The sequence below is a fragment of the Camelina sativa genome, chromosome 7 (genome assembly GCF_000633955.1).
Source record: "Camelina sativa cultivar DH55 chromosome 7, Cs, whole genome shotgun sequence".
Taxonomy (NCBI): Eukaryota; Viridiplantae; Streptophyta; class Magnoliopsida; order Brassicales; family Brassicaceae; genus Camelina; species Camelina sativa.
In genome coordinates this window covers 27984422-27999778 of record NC_025691.1, presented here as the reverse complement: position 1 = coordinate 27999778, position 15357 = coordinate 27984422, and the positions used below count along the sequence as shown (strand labels likewise).

At 33.8% G+C, this 15357-nt stretch overlaps 4 protein-coding genes across 4 annotated transcripts; 2 read left to right on the top strand and 2 right to left on the bottom strand.

Annotated features, from left to right (window-relative positions):
* On the top strand, positions 1–1885 carry LOC104702978 (probable WRKY transcription factor 17). The gene is made up of 3 exons (XM_010418911.1): positions 1–772; positions 1211–1339; positions 1432–1885. Exons 1-3 carry the CDS (start codon positions 96–98, stop codon positions 1613–1615), a joined length of 990 nt encoding a protein of 329 aa, XP_010417213.1. The 5' UTR covers positions 1–95; the 3' UTR covers positions 1616–1885.
* Positions 4662–6023, bottom strand: LOC104702977 (GDSL esterase/lipase At2g24560-like). Its single transcript, XM_010418910.2, has 3 exons — positions 5356–6023; positions 4995–5253; positions 4662–4892 (listed from the first exon to the last, which is right to left on the bottom strand). Exons 1-3 carry the CDS (start codon positions 5983–5985, stop codon positions 4699–4701), a joined length of 1083 nt encoding a protein of 360 aa, XP_010417212.1. The 5' UTR covers positions 5986–6023; the 3' UTR covers positions 4662–4698.
* Positions 11848–13178, top strand: LOC104702976. The gene is made up of 2 exons (XM_010418909.2): positions 11848–12393; positions 12607–13178. The coding sequence occupies exons 1-2, from the start codon at positions 12065–12067 to the stop codon at positions 13013–13015; spliced, it is 738 nt and encodes a 245-aa protein (XP_010417211.1). The 5' UTR covers positions 11848–12064; the 3' UTR covers positions 13016–13178.
* Positions 13824–15336, bottom strand: LOC104702975 (F-box protein AFR-like). The gene has a single exon (XM_010418908.2). The coding sequence runs from the start codon at positions 15054–15056 to the stop codon at positions 13932–13934; it is 1125 nt and encodes a 374-aa protein (XP_010417210.1). The 5' UTR covers positions 15057–15336; the 3' UTR covers positions 13824–13931.

Sequence of the window (15357 nt, the reverse complement as noted above, 5' to 3'; positions counted from 1 at the left end):
CCATTACACTTTCGTTCTCTTTCTTTCATTCATCAAAACAAAAACAAAAAAAAACTTCACATTTTGTTTTGTCAGATCTTCAATATTGTCTCATCATGACCGTTGATATCATGCGTATACCGAAGATGGAAGATCAAACGGCTATACAAGAAGCTGCTTCACAAGGCTTACAAAGCATGGAACACTTGATCCGTGTCCTCTCTAACCGTCCTGAAGAACGTAACGTTGACTGCTCTGAAATCACAGATTTCACCGTTTCTAAGTTCAAGAAAGTCATCTCTCTTCTTAACCGTACCGGTCACGCCCGGTTTAGACGTGGTCCCGTTCATTCCCCTCCTCTCCCTCCTTCATCTTCCTCCGCTTCTCTACCTCCTCCACCGGCCAAAATAACGCCTCTTGCTCCGGTTCCGATTCAGATCTCTGCTCCGGTTAGTTTCGTTCAGTCAAATCAACAAAGCGTGACGTTAGATTTCACTAGACCAAGCGTGTTTGGCGCTAAAACAAAGAGCTCGGAAGTGGTTGAGTTCGCTAAGGAGAGCTTTAGGGTATCATCCAATAACTCTTCGTTCATGTCTTCCGCTATCACCGGTGACGGAAGCGTCTCTAAAGGATCTTCCATCTTTCTCGCTCCGGCGGCTCCATTGCCTTCCTCAGCGAAGCAGCCTCTTGCTGGTCTTCCTTATAGAAAGAGATGCTTTGAACATGATCACTCCGAGGACTTTTCCGGCAAGATCTCTGGCTCCGGCAACGGCAAGTGCCACTGCAAGAAAAGGTATCGTTTACGTCTCCACAATGAACTAATGATTGGTTTGACTAGCCTAGTAGTAGTTTAATTGATTTGGTTTAATACTTCCTTAACCGGTTCGGTACGGTCTAGACTAATCATTTGCTTGACTAGCCTAGTAGTAATTGATTTGGTTTAATACTTCTTAAACTGGTTTTGGTACAGTCTAAACCAATTGGTCAACGTACTTAGTTAGTTAAAGTCAACGACAGTAACTTAAACCCAAAAGCACGCCTGAGTCCTGACAATGACTAGTTAGTGGTGCTGTCGTTTTATGTACTTAAACGAAGCTTTAAGTTATAAAAGTCTTTGTTTGACTTCTGACTTTAAACATTAAACCTGATACAAGTTCACGTTAGCTAAGTTACGTGCACGTTAAATGAATTTTAACTAATTACGATTATTAATTATTTTTTATTTTAACAGCCGGAAAAATCGTATGAAGAGAACCGTGAGAGTACCGGCGATAAGTGCAAAGATCGCCGATATACCACCGGACGAATATTCATGGAGGAAGTACGGACAAAAACCGATCAAAGGCTCACCACATCCACGGTAACTATCGTACACCATCATCGCTATATTCACCGTTGATTTGTTTGACTTAAAGTGATAGGAGATCTAACGGTTGTTTTTGTTGGTTTCAGGGGTTATTACAAGTGTAGTACATTTAGAGGATGTCCAGCGAGGAAACACGTGGAACGAGCATTGGATGATTCAACGATGTTGATTGTGACTTACGAAGGAGAGCATCGACACAACCAGTCAGCGATGCATGAGAATATGATGGCATCTCCTAGCGTGAGCGGTTTGGTATTTGGTTCGGCTTGAAGAAATTTTTAGTTTGGTAGATTTTGTAGTATTTTGAGAAAATAGAGGGGTTGGTTTTGTAATTTTTTGTTTCCTAAACAAAATTAGTTTTTAGATTTGTTTTAGTCTTTTGAATGGATTTTTAATCTTACTACCACCGAGAAAGAGAATGACAGGGAAATTCTTACTACAAAATATGTATATTTTTTTTCTTCTTATTAATTCCTCGTTTCATATATTTGAATGGGTCATGTAAAAAAATGATGATTAGCGAAGTCATTGACGGATAAATGTGAATTTTAGTTATTTATTCAGTGATATGGTTACTGGTTAGTAATTTGTTACCATTACTCTATTTATTATTTAATCTAGTTATGATTTATGATGATTGACTTAGTGGAGGGTTAGACTTTTAGAATGGGATTGTTAAAGCAATGCTGACTATTATGTAGGTTTAACAAAGTCAAAAAGAGATTTTCAATGAGTTGTTGGGGAGATATTGGATTTGGAGGTTGAACAATGAATTGAAGTGAATTAATGCGGATTTGAGGGTCAACGAAATCATTATGATGTTGGAAGATAAAGGAGAAATATTTTAAAATTTGTCCAAATCCTCCTTCAACACTAAAAGATACTTTAAATTTCGCATCACTCTAATGACTGCCTATGGCTTTTGAAACCTTGACAGAAAAGAATAAAAACAAGGATTCCGATTTGAGAAGTCACTTTCAGTGAGTTCATGACAAGTGACAACCAGAGCTTCATCAAGTTTCTAAAACGTTTTCAGCCTTGTTATAATGATGTTTCGGATCTCCCTGTCCAGAGTCTTGAAGATGGTGGTCGATGGGATTGAGAGCCGGTTGTGAACCAGGTTGTTCTGCTGCTTCCACCATATATGGTAGATTGTAGCTTTGTGAGGCAATTTTCTTGAGAATAGACAGGTGTTTTGGAGTATTGAAGACCTAAAACCTTGTAAATCTATATTATTATTTTCACAGCATTTTTTAGAAGAAAGCTTGGAGTTCAGACTTATTTACAGACAATGTCATTGTAATTAATTGTATTATTAATTTGAATGCTATATCATTAATTTGAATCACTCTTTCTATATTTAAACAGCATTTAATAAATGACCGGTCATAAGAGTGTTATTTTGTAATCAAATATGATTTTATTTACGTGTTATATTTACGATAGAGAATTAAGATTTTAACTTATGTTAAAAATAATATAGATTGTAACATGTTATATTTAGGTGTAAACAGCAATTAATAAATCACCGGTCATAAGTTAAAAACTTAATTCTTTATCGTATTTGTCATTTAAATTTCTTTCTTTGGATATGGTTATATACAATATGCATTATCAATACAAACCACAAACATTACCTCTCCAAAATGATAATTAAAAAATGTTATTACAAAAACACTTTCTACGAACACAACACAGAAACAAACCAAACCTATTAACAACAATATAATTATATGAATTATACACAAAAAATATAACTTATGAAAACTTCCCCGCACATATGTGATACAACACGGGCAAAATATTTTCATAGAATTATATTATTTTAAATATATAATGTAAGTATTTGTATACTATTGGTATGAAATCCAAATATCGGATTTCAGTTTGGTTTAAATTTGGATTATTATGCTTATGTAACATAGACGTATTTACTTTGGGATGAGAAGGGATCATGTCCCCTTCTATCCCCTCTTGTCCTAAATATTCAAATGGAGACTTTATATATTTTGTGAAGTAATTCTCCACTTTGGAACGGGTACTTTCAGAATTTTAGTATTTAAAAAAATGTTAGATAGTTTGTTAAAATTGTAATTCTTTTTTGATAATTCCAAATAACTAAATAAAAATTAAATATTCAAAAAGAATTTGGGTATCCCGTCTAAATTTTTTACCCAATCTCTATTAAAAATATTGCCTAACAAGTAATTATTTAAAAGAGAACGTTCATCATTGTGACATCCCGGTTTGCGGAGAGGTTTAAGCCACCCATGTCACCAAAGTACAGTTATTTTTTCGGTCAAGTATCCTGAGAGAACTTCAAAGTTAAGTATGCTTGAGCTGGAGTAGTTTTAAGATGGGTGACCTTCCAAAAAGTGATTGTTAGAACTGTGTGAGTGGAGACAAAACACAGGGAAAGATCATGTGGTGATTTTTAGGGTCGGTAAACAATTTTTAAAGCTTTCCGGGTGTAGCAAATCAGTTATCGGATATGGATAGGCCCACGGGCCGGGAGTGGACATGAGCCCACTAAGAATGGTGACGATCGAAGCGTTACAATAATACAGAAAAATTCTGATGGATATAGGACGAGAGGGGATGGAATGGGACATGATCCCTTCTCATCTCAAAGTAGATACGTCTATGTTACATACACATAATAATCCAAATTTAAACCAAACTAAAATCCGATATTTGGATTTCATACCAATAGTTTTTAACTTATGGCCGGTGATTTATTAAATGCTGTTTACACGTAAATATAACATGTTACAATCTATATTATTTTTAATTTACTTATATTCTATTAGCAATTTGTGTCGGACAATAAAGTAAAGGAGAAAGCAGATCGATTTAGACTATTTGAGATTTGTCCATAAAGGATTTAATTTAGACAAATTAAAAAAAATCAAACTTAAATTTAAAATAAAATTAAAAAAATAGAAAAAATATAGATCTGCAGTACCCCGCGAATTAAAATCTAGTTTTTTTCAAAACTAATGTGACAGGTGCAAAAGCACCTCTTGCACCACCCCATCCCGGTCAATATCGATGAGGAACAGCTACAACGAATATACGAACACGACGGACTCACCATTATGTCGTAGAAATTAGAATCGAGCGTAACTATATATATTTCTTAGTTGTTGCTTTTGTTAACTTTTTCTTCTTCTATATTTGGCCTGATATATATACCTTACTAATTTGATTGCCTGATTTTTTTTTTTTTTTTTTTTTTTTTTTTAACGCAACTGATACTTTCTTTGTTTTTTCAACAAGTGAATTAACTGAACTGATTTAGTAGTGCGAGTTGATATCCAGAAAATTAGATTGCCCATATATATAGTTATGAATTAGGCCTGAAGCCATCCACGGATTTGAGTATCCAGTAAATTGGCCATATAATTGTAGGTAGCTTCCGAGGGATGAATCGAGTCAAAGAACAAAAACTCCGAGTGATTTCTACACGTTGGAGAAAAAGCATTACACATGAAGCTAGTCTCCAAATGCCCTGTTCCACAACATCCTCTCTTCGTCTCTTTAAACCCTGTTTTAGTTACCAATTAATGAACATATAGTATAACTATAGTCCTCAGTACTACTATCACATGAGGTAACTTACTGAACAAGAAACAGATTTTCTTTTTACCATATTTGCTAGGGTTTTGCATCATGTCCATCATTGGGTCATAGACATTGGAGTAAAGGATTTTGCTTCCTTTAAGAGATGCTTCGATCTGAGGTAATAGCTTCTGAAGTTTCTGATTGTATAAGACAGAGTCTCGGTTCTCTTGTTCCAAGCAGAACCTTACTGCGTTGTGGAATTTAGCAGTCATTTGAATCGGTAAACAACCCATTGGAGGTAAACCCCCGACCATAAATTTTCGGCAACCTAAACTGTAAAGCTCCTACACACATGCCGTAAAAGATTAGCACAGACGGGTTAGAACCCTAAAGCCTACAATTAACTAAACCAGCAAGAGCAAGCCCTAAAAAAATTAATGCATTACCCGCACGAAATTGTCAAGCTTCTTAAGCACAAAGTCTTGGTAACCAGAAATGTGAGGAAACTCAAGACGCCTTGAAGGAATATCGTAATAATTCAAGATAAAATCGTTAGGACCTGCACTTATAACCACCAAGGCATTGTTTATGATCTCCATAGCTTTCTTGTCTCCTGCGATACTTTTAAGACGAGCAATGTAACTCTTGAACATCTTTGGCTGTTCCGAGACACTAACCGCTTGAGTTGAGAGACTGGTACGGTCATCGTAACCCGCACCAGCTGATGCAAAACAGACTCCGGTTACAATATCTTGGTCGGAGAGATTTGGTTGTAAGAAGGGAGGAACAAACTGTTTGATGTTGAGTTTTGTTGCGATTATGTCGGAGAAGGTTTTCCCATTTGTGAATCTTCCACTGGCTTTGTGGTTTGGGAGATCAATTCCATAAGGAAGGTGTTTAGCTTTGAAGATCGTTTGTGCGTGGTAGTTGTTGTTGCCTGTATCAACTGTTGAATCGCCAAAGATTAGAATCGCTGGGAATAACGGTTGCCTTGTGGTGTTTGCGGCTGCGTTGCAGGACGAGAGCAGTAGTGTTGCTATGAATAGAGTGAAGGTTTTGGGTTGAAAAGTCGACATTGTTTTTAGTTTTTGTTGTTTCTTGTGTTTTGATGAATTTATAAGGAATGTGATTGTCAATTGTTTTTTTTTTTGTTTTCCCCTTAAAAATAAAAACAAAAGCCATGAGATTGTCAATTGTTTTTTTTGTTTTCCTTAAAAATAAAGACATAAGCCATGAGATTTGAATACTTATAGTCTAAATAAAGATAATAATAACAATCTGAAAAAAAAAACAATATGATCAAATGAACAAAAATATTTAGCGGTTTAACAATTGATAGGCGAAAAACAAAATCAAATTAAGCAAACAAACTTGACTTTGACTCTAAAACTCTCTAATTGTAATTTCTTGTTTTAGAAGAGGACCTACGTTAATAATTAAACTACATAATTATAAGTGTACAGTTTTCTTTAGATAAATCCAAATACTTAGGGAAGTGAAACTTATCATATTGGGATGCGTCGGTCTGGTACAGAACCTTTGGCTCCAGAAGATGCTAAAAATTCGAGATCAGTTTTCACATTTCATTTGAGGCATGCGATGGTAGTTTTCACTTTTGTCTGATTGTCAAAGACTAAAATAATTGATATCACGGGTCTGTGTACTGTCTAGTTCTCGTATTTTTTTTGGAAACTACACCACATGAATCTTCTCCCTCTCTGGCAAACTAAGATATTCTTGTTGCCGACACCCAATGTCGGCCCTTATATATTTGCGGGTGAGATGGTTGGGTTTGGGCCTCGAGATGTTTGCATGGTGTCAAAATAGACGTCAACTGAATGGATTTGGTCAGATAGTAGATTTCTTTTGATCGGAGTATTTGATCTATTTAATCATATTATGAATTAGAACTTATATTTTATCTTTTAAAGTTGTTAGATCTACTAGGATTTAATCTGTAGTACACCACACCACAAAATAGTTTTTTTTTCTTTTATTTTTATATATATATATATATATAATTTTTATAGTTTTATATTATAATTGATTAAATTTCTTTGATTTTTAATATAGATGATGCAATATTATATATATATTTAGTGTATTGGCTATAAAAATTGGTGTTATTGGATTGTGATTTTGTATTGATATTTCCACAAAAAATCGTAATTAAAGAAAGTAAGTTATTGTGGTTAGATTTTATTACAGATATTCAATCCAAATTTTAATATTTATTCAAATGTCAAAGAATTAATTATATAAATTTTATAAATAAAAGGTTAGAATGCAAAATGTAATTCAAAAAGGTTAATATAGATTGGTTAAATGGGTTTATTTGGGTGTTGGGAGTGATTAAGCGCTTACCAATCCGATCATGTGGAAAAATAACACAATTATCCAGGTCTCTAATAACAACAACTAAAAAGGGTAGGACCTCGAAATAACAAGGAAAACGAATATAAACAACAACAACAACAACAACAAAAAATTACTCTTTAAGCAAAGTGTGAAAAGGAGCAAAATGGTGGTGGTATGAACAAAACTAATCCAAGAAATAAGTCCAAATTCCAATACAGCTTATCGGTGTCAAAATGGGTCAAGACTAATGGTTTAACTCAATTCAACTCAAATCAAGAACCCTAATGAGTTGAAAATTTTAACTCTAATGACTTGATGGGTTAAATGAGTTGATGATTAAATGAGTTAATGAGTCAAATGAGTTTGGTTATAATAGGTTTATGAGTTAACCCACTAACCCATCAATTTCTACATTATCAACCTAATATCATCAACATCATCATAATTTTCCCGCCAAAATCCCAAACCCGCAATTTTCCCGCCAAAAACACAAATCCGTAATTTTTGATAAAAATTGAAATCCGTAGTTTTCTTGCCAAAATTCAGAATTTATAATTTTCACGCCAAAAACGCAAACCCGCAATTTTCTCACCAAAATTCAAATCCGCAATTTCCCGCCAAAATCTCAAACCCACTATTTTCCCACCAAAATGCAAACTCATAAATTTCTCGCCAAAAACGCAAACCCGTAAATTTCCCGCCAAAATCGTAAACCCGTAAAATTTCCCGCCAAAAACGCAAACCCATAAATTTTCCGCCAAAAACGCAAACCCGTAAATTTCTCGCCAAAAACGCAAACCTGTAAATTTCCCGCTAAAAACGCAAACCCGCAAACGTAAATTTCCCACCAAAAACGAAAACCCGTAAATTTCTCGCCAAAAACGCAAACCCGCAAACGTAAATCTCCCGCTAAAAATGGTAACCGTAATTTTCCGCCAAAATCTCAAAACCACAATTTTCCCGCCGAAAATGTAAAATCTGATTTTTCCTCTATAATTTTCCACTAAAAGTTATGTGATGGTGATAATGATGATGATAGTAAAAAAGATGATAAAANACATCATCATAATTTTCCCGCCAAAATCCCAAACCCGCAATTTTCCCGCCAAAAACACAAATCCGTAATTTTTGATAAAAATTGAAATCCGTAGTTTTCTTGCCAAAATTCAGAATTTATAATTTTCACGCCAAAAACGCAAACCCCCAATTTTCTCACCAAAATTCAAATTCGCAATTTCCCGCCAAAATCTCAAACCCACTANTTGGATAATGAGTTGAGTTGGGTTGAGTTAACCATTTTGACATCTCTAATACAGCTAAGTGAGCAACATCTGTCAGTTAGCTAACTATGAATTGTTGGTTTACTCGAGAACTGAGTAATCAATGGAATGTGGCAATTAGCTAACTGTGAAAATACCGTCTATGTTACTGAGAGGATATGCAGTCAAACGACCATAACAAGACCAATATACGCGTATTAGTGGAATAAGAAACAATAGCAGGATATAGAGGAAATGGAGTCGCGTGGTGATGATAAGGCAAACCTTATTTACGATAAGCCAGGATGAGTAGTTGAGTACATTATTATTACTTTAATTATGGTGCATAAATGTTGTTTTAATGATAATTTGGAAAACGAACACACTAGCAAACAACAACACAGCTATAGCTAGTTCATATAAATTCGATTTATACAAGTCAAACTACCAATTCTTGTCAATATCATCATCGTCATTCGTCAAGATTCTAAAGTCTAACAACGTAAATTATAAACACAAGGAGAGATACATTAACAATATGAGCTAAACCGATTTTTTTAATTAATTTAATAACAGGAAGACAAAAAACTACATAATACTATTTTAAAACTTGTTTCATAGTCCACCATTGAACACTTATTAAATAAATTGCCAGAGGTAAAGCAAAACAGGAAGATACCCTTTAGACACAACTAATAGACTTTAACTTAACCTCATTTCATAAACAAGATTATCACTTAAAGAGATAAGGTTAGAAATTATCTTATTGGTCTAATGATATCCTCCATCTTTAATTATAAGATCTATACATTTTAATTAGAGGATAAACCAATGTAATTCACTTATAATTAAAGATGGAGGATATCATTAGACCAATAAGATAAATTATAATTAAAGATGGACTCATGAATGAAACAAAACCTTACACTGCTTTGAATTGCATTAAAAAAAAAGGATTGGATCATACATTTTAATTAGATAAATAATTTGATCTCATGTGCTAATAATTTGCTCTTAATACCTTTTTTTGTTTATAACATGGATGACTCAACAAAGTAATTTGCTAATTAATAGTATAAAAATGAAATCCATATTCGCATTTTGAACCAGTCAAAGCTCTTGCTTCTCCACTAATCCAGCATTAACACTCTTCTAAATTTTTAATTATAATATACTATCATTAACGATATTGGTTTAAAATTCTGACTGTACGAAAAGTAAACGGGAGAAGGTTTAATTTGTCCACTTGTAGTAAATAATCATTTTAGATAGTACTTATTTATATATATATATATATATATATATATATTTATCAATATATTACTTTCCACATAAAAAAGAAAAAAGATGGCTAGCTACACGAAGTATTGATAAATACATGATTATATATACTAAATATATTATTGTACATTTAATTACACGAAATATATGTATTACATGACCACATGCATAAACTATATGATGTTATGCGGTCAATATCATAGACATATATGCCAGTACACTTGTCAATTAATTCTGGCGAAGACCGACGTTGACTCCAGCGTTGACCAACACTAACAAAAAAAAAATATTCTAAATTAAAAATATATATATATATTATACTAAATCATTTATAGGTTTTTATGATTAAAAGAAATATTCTATTCAATATCAAAATATTTTTTATATATCTCTAATATATTCATTTTTATAATTAGTTATTTTTTATTTTTCAAGCTAAAGTAAATAGTTTAATAAAAATCATTTATAATTATTTTCAAGATATAAAAATTCATTTATAATTATCTTCAAGATATAAAATCATTTATAATTATTTTCAAGATATAAAAATCATTTATAATTATTTTCAAAATATATATATATATATATCTCATAATCAGATTATTTAAATACTACAAAATCAATAAAATCAAATTCAACTACTTTCATTAGAAAATCATATGCAAAATATTGAGTATATGACTCTTTACTCTAAATTTTACATGGTAAATGTTATACAAAATTTTCTACTCTTTACTTTAAATTTTACATACTCAAAATAACATATAAACAAAAAAAAATTTCACAATATTTACTTTTAACATATAAACATTTTCATTTTTACCCTCTTTTACACAATTACAATATGTTAAATTAATTTTTAGATTTTTTTTAAGGTTTGGGTTCTCTATTTTACATTTAGGATATATTTAGGAAATAAATAAAAAATATTTAGATATTGAATTAAATTTGTTTTTCATATCTAATATCTATTCAATATTGTAAGATCTAATATCTTTTAACTATTCAATATCTAAATGATTTTATATTTTGAAGATAATTATAAATGAATTTTTATATCTTGAAAATAATTATAAATGATTTTTATTAAATTATTTACTTTAGCTTGAAAAATAAAAGTAACTAATTATAAAAATGAATATATTAGAGATATATAAAAAATATTTTGATATTGAATACAATATGTCTTTTAATCATGAAAACTCATAAATGATTTAGTATAATAATTTATTATTTTTTTTATTATTTTAATTTAGACTTTTTTTTTAGCGTTGGTCAACGCTGGAGTCAACGTCGTCCTCGCCGGAGTCAATTGACCGGTGTATTAGATTATATATCTATGATGTTAACCGCATAACATCACGTAATTTATGTATGTGGGCATATAATACATATATTTCGTATAATTGAAAATATAATAGTATATTTGGCATGTATGATTATATATTCTCCAATAATTTGTATAGTTAACCATTTTTTTCTAAATAAAAACATAAAAGTAATCAATACACGAATATTTTTGTAATATCTTTTGACTCTTTTTAACACAAAACAAAATCAGCATCTTTCTATTTTCCCAAAACCAAATATAATCCATCGCCATCCGATAAAAAAAAATCATATCACTGTTGAAGATTTTTTATTTTCTTTTTATTTTCTCACGCTTTTCTAAAAAATCTCTAACGTTTTAAAAATAATAAACAATATGGATAAGGTCGAGAGAGATATGGTGTGATAGCGACCACCGAACTTTCGGTACAACGACATGCATCAGATTAAAAATGAAACGGAGACAGTAAACCGAAACGTCCGGCAAAAGTCCGAGATTTAAACCAATGTAAATTCGCCACGTCATTAAGACCGTGTCGAAGGCGTCAAAGTCGCCGTTAGCGTGCTTTGGACTATTCTATATTTAGGAACATGTGTGTGCGTGACCTCGTAAAAACATACGTATATAACTAAACTATACTACATTTTAATACAAATACGTAATCCGTATAATTATACGATATCGTCGTTATAAATATAAAATCGAGAATCTATTCTCTCTCTCGATCAAGTGTTGTTTTTGCATCTCCCTTTTATTTCTCTCTTCTTTTGTGTGAATCGTTTCGAGGCAAATCAATAATATAAAGTACTTAACCTGCGCCGGTTAAAGCTCTTAACCTACGCACACATCTCCGGCGAATTTTTTATGATATTCAAACCCCGTCGTCGGCTAGAGAAGAAGAGATCTTGATCGGGTTAAGATTGTTAGATGGAGGTTATGGTGGGATCATCGTTTGGAATCGGCATGGCGGCGTACGTTAGAGATCGTGGCGGCGTTACGGCGGCGCAGGATAAGGCTGTTCAGACGGCTCTGTTTTTGGCTGATGAATCTGGACGCGGTGGATCTCAGATCGGGATCGGGTTGAGGATGAGTAAATCGCCGGAGGAATCGTCGGATAGCTCGTCGTCGTCGATCGGAGAGAGCAGTGAAAACGAGGAGGAGGAGGAGGAGGAAGAGGACGACGCCGTTTCGTATCGAGGAGTTGGAGGAACACTTGATTCGTTTAGTTCTTCTCTTGAAGACTCTCTTCCGATTAAGTAAGTTCTGAGTTTTGGTTTTCTTGAGTTCTTGTCTTTTCACTTATGTTCTTGATTTGGTGAATCTTTAGTGATTTTGTTAAATCTTGAAATCCTTAAGTTATAGAATATGATTTTTGAGTTTTGGATTCTTTGTAATGATTCAAAGTTAGTTCTTGTTTTGTTTGGTCTGAATATGAATACTGATGTTTTTTTTGTTTTGTTTTGTTTCAGGAGAGGGTTGTCGAATCATTATGTCGGGAAATCGAAATCGTTTGGGAATTTAATGGAAGCAGCGAGCAACAACAACGCCAAGGATTTGGAGAAATTTGAGAATCCATTTAACAAGAGGAGGAGATTGGTTATAGCTAATAAGCTAAGGATGAGAGGAAGATCTATGTCTGCTTCGAATTTTTACTCGTGGCAAAACCCTAATTCTGTGCCTTTACTTGCGTTACAAGAACCTAATGAAGATGATGATCATCATAATGATGAGTATGAGGATGAGGATGATGATGATGACCGTAGGAAGATGGCTATGATGATGATGAAGAATAAGAGAGATTTGATGGCTCAGACTCGAAGCTGTTTCTGTCTAAGTAGTTTGCAAGAGGAGGATGATGGTGATGTTGATGATGAATAAATCAAAATCAAGTATAACATTGGTTTCTTTTAATACTTGGATTTTATTTGTTCTTCCCTTGTGAATTTGTTTGTTTTTAGAGGAAGTTTCCAGTGATAACAAAAGTGGTGGAAGATTTGATTTGTTAGGAATAATTATTATTAAATCTATTCATTAGTAGCAACTAGCAGCCTTACGGACTTTTCATAATCTACCAAAGACAATACTTCTTCTTTCTTGGTGTGGATAATCTCTAGTTTTAAACTTTCAACCAATATTAATATAACATTATGAACTGTATAAGAGGATAAGTTAGGTTGTCAAGAAAAAGATTAGGTCCCTAAAAGTTTCACATACGCAAAGGAGTGATGTTGTGCCAACTATTTTAACCTATATTTTACCCTTTTTTTTTTGGTTATCGAAACTACAGTTCAATTATCTAGTTGGTTGCCGACATAAAGGAAGAATAATTCGTTGGTTAGATTTTGCAAACCCCAAAACTAAAAAGAAATCGAGAATTTATTATAAATGTCTATCTTTTTTCAAAAATACTTTTTTTTAAAACATTTTCATTTTTGTCTTCTTTTAAACAGTCACAATATGTTAAATTAATTTTTAAAATTGTTTTAAGGTTTAGATTCTCTATTTTACATTTAGAGTATAGTTTTTAAGGGTATAGTTTAGTATTTGGGATTTAGAGTTTAAAATTTTACTATTAAAAAGAGTATTTTTGAAAAATGATTTTTATTCATTATGTGTTAATTCTTAAATAATTTGTTGATATAATTCAAATCAAATAAATTTTTCTATATTAATAGTTGGACACATATCAAATGAAATGATGAGGCTTAATTTATTATAACCGCGTATGCATAAGTAGTTTTTATACGCTTTCGCTTAATCGAACTATCGAACCATACTATATATGGAGACGAAATCAGACATACAGGACGTGGCAACTAGAAGGTGAAAAATGAACAAAACTCTGAGGTGACGAAACCATTCTCCACGCAACACTAAATTCCCCATTTTCCCCCTCACTCACTCTCCCCTCGGCTACATTAAGCCCACCAGCCACCACAAACACACGACCGTCGTCAGCTCCCGTCACGGCGAAAGGCCGCCGCATCTTATCCCCTGGAAGCTTCTCACCACTCACGTACCTCCACGTATCGTCCTCCGAGAAATAAACCTTCATCGGGAAATCACCATGCTCCGATATCACAAACAGCCTACCACGGATCACGACGCTCACACCCGTCCACCCTTCTTTCATCCCACCGCTCATTTCACGCCACGTGTTTTCATCGGAGTCGTACACTTGTCCCATCGGTGGGAACATGAACGGCCACGCCCACCCTTCAGTCACGCACATCTCTTTCCCGATCACGGCTGAGTCATACTTGGCCAATACCATCGGCACTCTCTTCAGAGCCGTCCACGTGTTAGTTTCTGGATCGTACGATTCGGCCTCCGTCGTCGCTTTTCCAAAACCGTCAACACTCCCACCAACGGCCATGATTTTACCGTTAACATTCCCGGCGTTAAAGTACGTTCTCGGACTCATCATCGGAGAAATAAACGACCAGCGATTCGTCAAAGCGGTGTACACGACGGCGGAGCGGTTAGCATCTCCGCCGCCGAGGACAAAAAGCTTCCCCTGACGTGAACTCGACGCGCAGGAGAGCGCGTGAGGAGAAGAGATTTTGGTGAAAGAGTTTGGCGTAGGAGGCAAGACGAACCAACGGCCAGATGCGAGGTCTAGGGATTGCCATTGAATCTTAGCCGTTGATTTGTTGAAAGCGAAGACGAAGAGGTAAGGAGAAGAGATGGAGAGAGATTGCTTGGAGAAGAGGAAACTAGGGTTTGTGATGTTTTTGTTCCATGAAGATGAAACAGAGCGAAACAGAGCATGGTATGGGTAAGGAAGACGAAGGAGACAAAGCTCAGCGATCTCGTTTGGTAAACCTGGGATCAATGGCTGCGTTTTTGTTATTGTTTCTTCATCTTCTTCGTGATCCTTAATGGTATTAAGATTTGACCTAGTTTCTGATTCTGCCATTGTTGTTGAGATAGATTTAAGAAGATGAAATGGTATTGCTAAAGCCTAAACGTGAATGAAGAATTTGTAAAGATTTAAAAAAATGTTAACTATGGGAAAAAAAAGGGATACGAATCCATGAATGTAGTTGATTGAATGATGAAGGGTCACATTCGCATAATTACGACATGGGACGGTGGATGGTTGAGAGTCTCGAGAAACTAGTGGTTACACATGAGTCCACGTTTGTGGTTTCTATGTAGAGACAAGTTGCAATATAGTTATGATTGCAGTTACTGTTTACAGACACAATTTTGTTTAG

What these genes read in the sequence shown, in the direction of transcription:
- LOC104702978 (XM_010418911.1), top strand. Translation starts at nt 96, where the DNA reads ATGACCGTTGATATCATGCGTATACCGAAGATGGAAGATCAAACGGCT. An exon ending in AAGTGCCACTGCAAGAAAAG is followed by an intron (nt 773 to 1,210) that starts GTATCGTTTACG and finishes TTATTTTAACAG; the next exon opens with CCGGAAAAATCGTATGAAGA. An exon ending in AAAGGCTCACCACATCCACG is followed by an intron (nt 1,340 to 1,431) that starts GTAACTATCGTA and finishes TGTTGGTTTCAG; the next exon opens with GGGTTATTACAAGTGTAGTA.
- LOC104702977 (XM_010418910.2), bottom strand. Translation starts at nt 5,985, where the DNA reads ATGTCGACTTTTCAACCCAAAACCTTCACTCTATTCATAGCAACACTA. An exon ending in AGCTTGACAATTTCGTGCGG is followed by an intron (nt 5,254 to 5,355) that starts GTAATGCATTAA and finishes GCATGTGTGTAG; the next exon opens with GAGCTTTACAGTTTAGGTTG. An exon ending in GCAAAACCCTAGCAAATATG is followed by an intron (nt 4,893 to 4,994) that starts GTAAAAAGAAAA and finishes TAACTAAAACAG; the next exon opens with GGTTTAAAGAGACGAAGAGA.
- LOC104702975 (XM_010418908.2), bottom strand. Translation starts at nt 15,056, where the DNA reads ATGGCAGAATCAGAAACTAGGTCAAATCTTAATACCATTAAGGATCAC.
- LOC104702976 (XM_010418909.2), top strand. Translation starts at nt 12,065, where the DNA reads ATGGAGGTTATGGTGGGATCATCGTTTGGAATCGGCATGGCGGCGTAC. An exon ending in GAAGACTCTCTTCCGATTAA is followed by an intron (nt 12,394 to 12,606) that starts GTAAGTTCTGAG and finishes GTTTTGTTTCAG; the next exon opens with GAGAGGGTTGTCGAATCATT.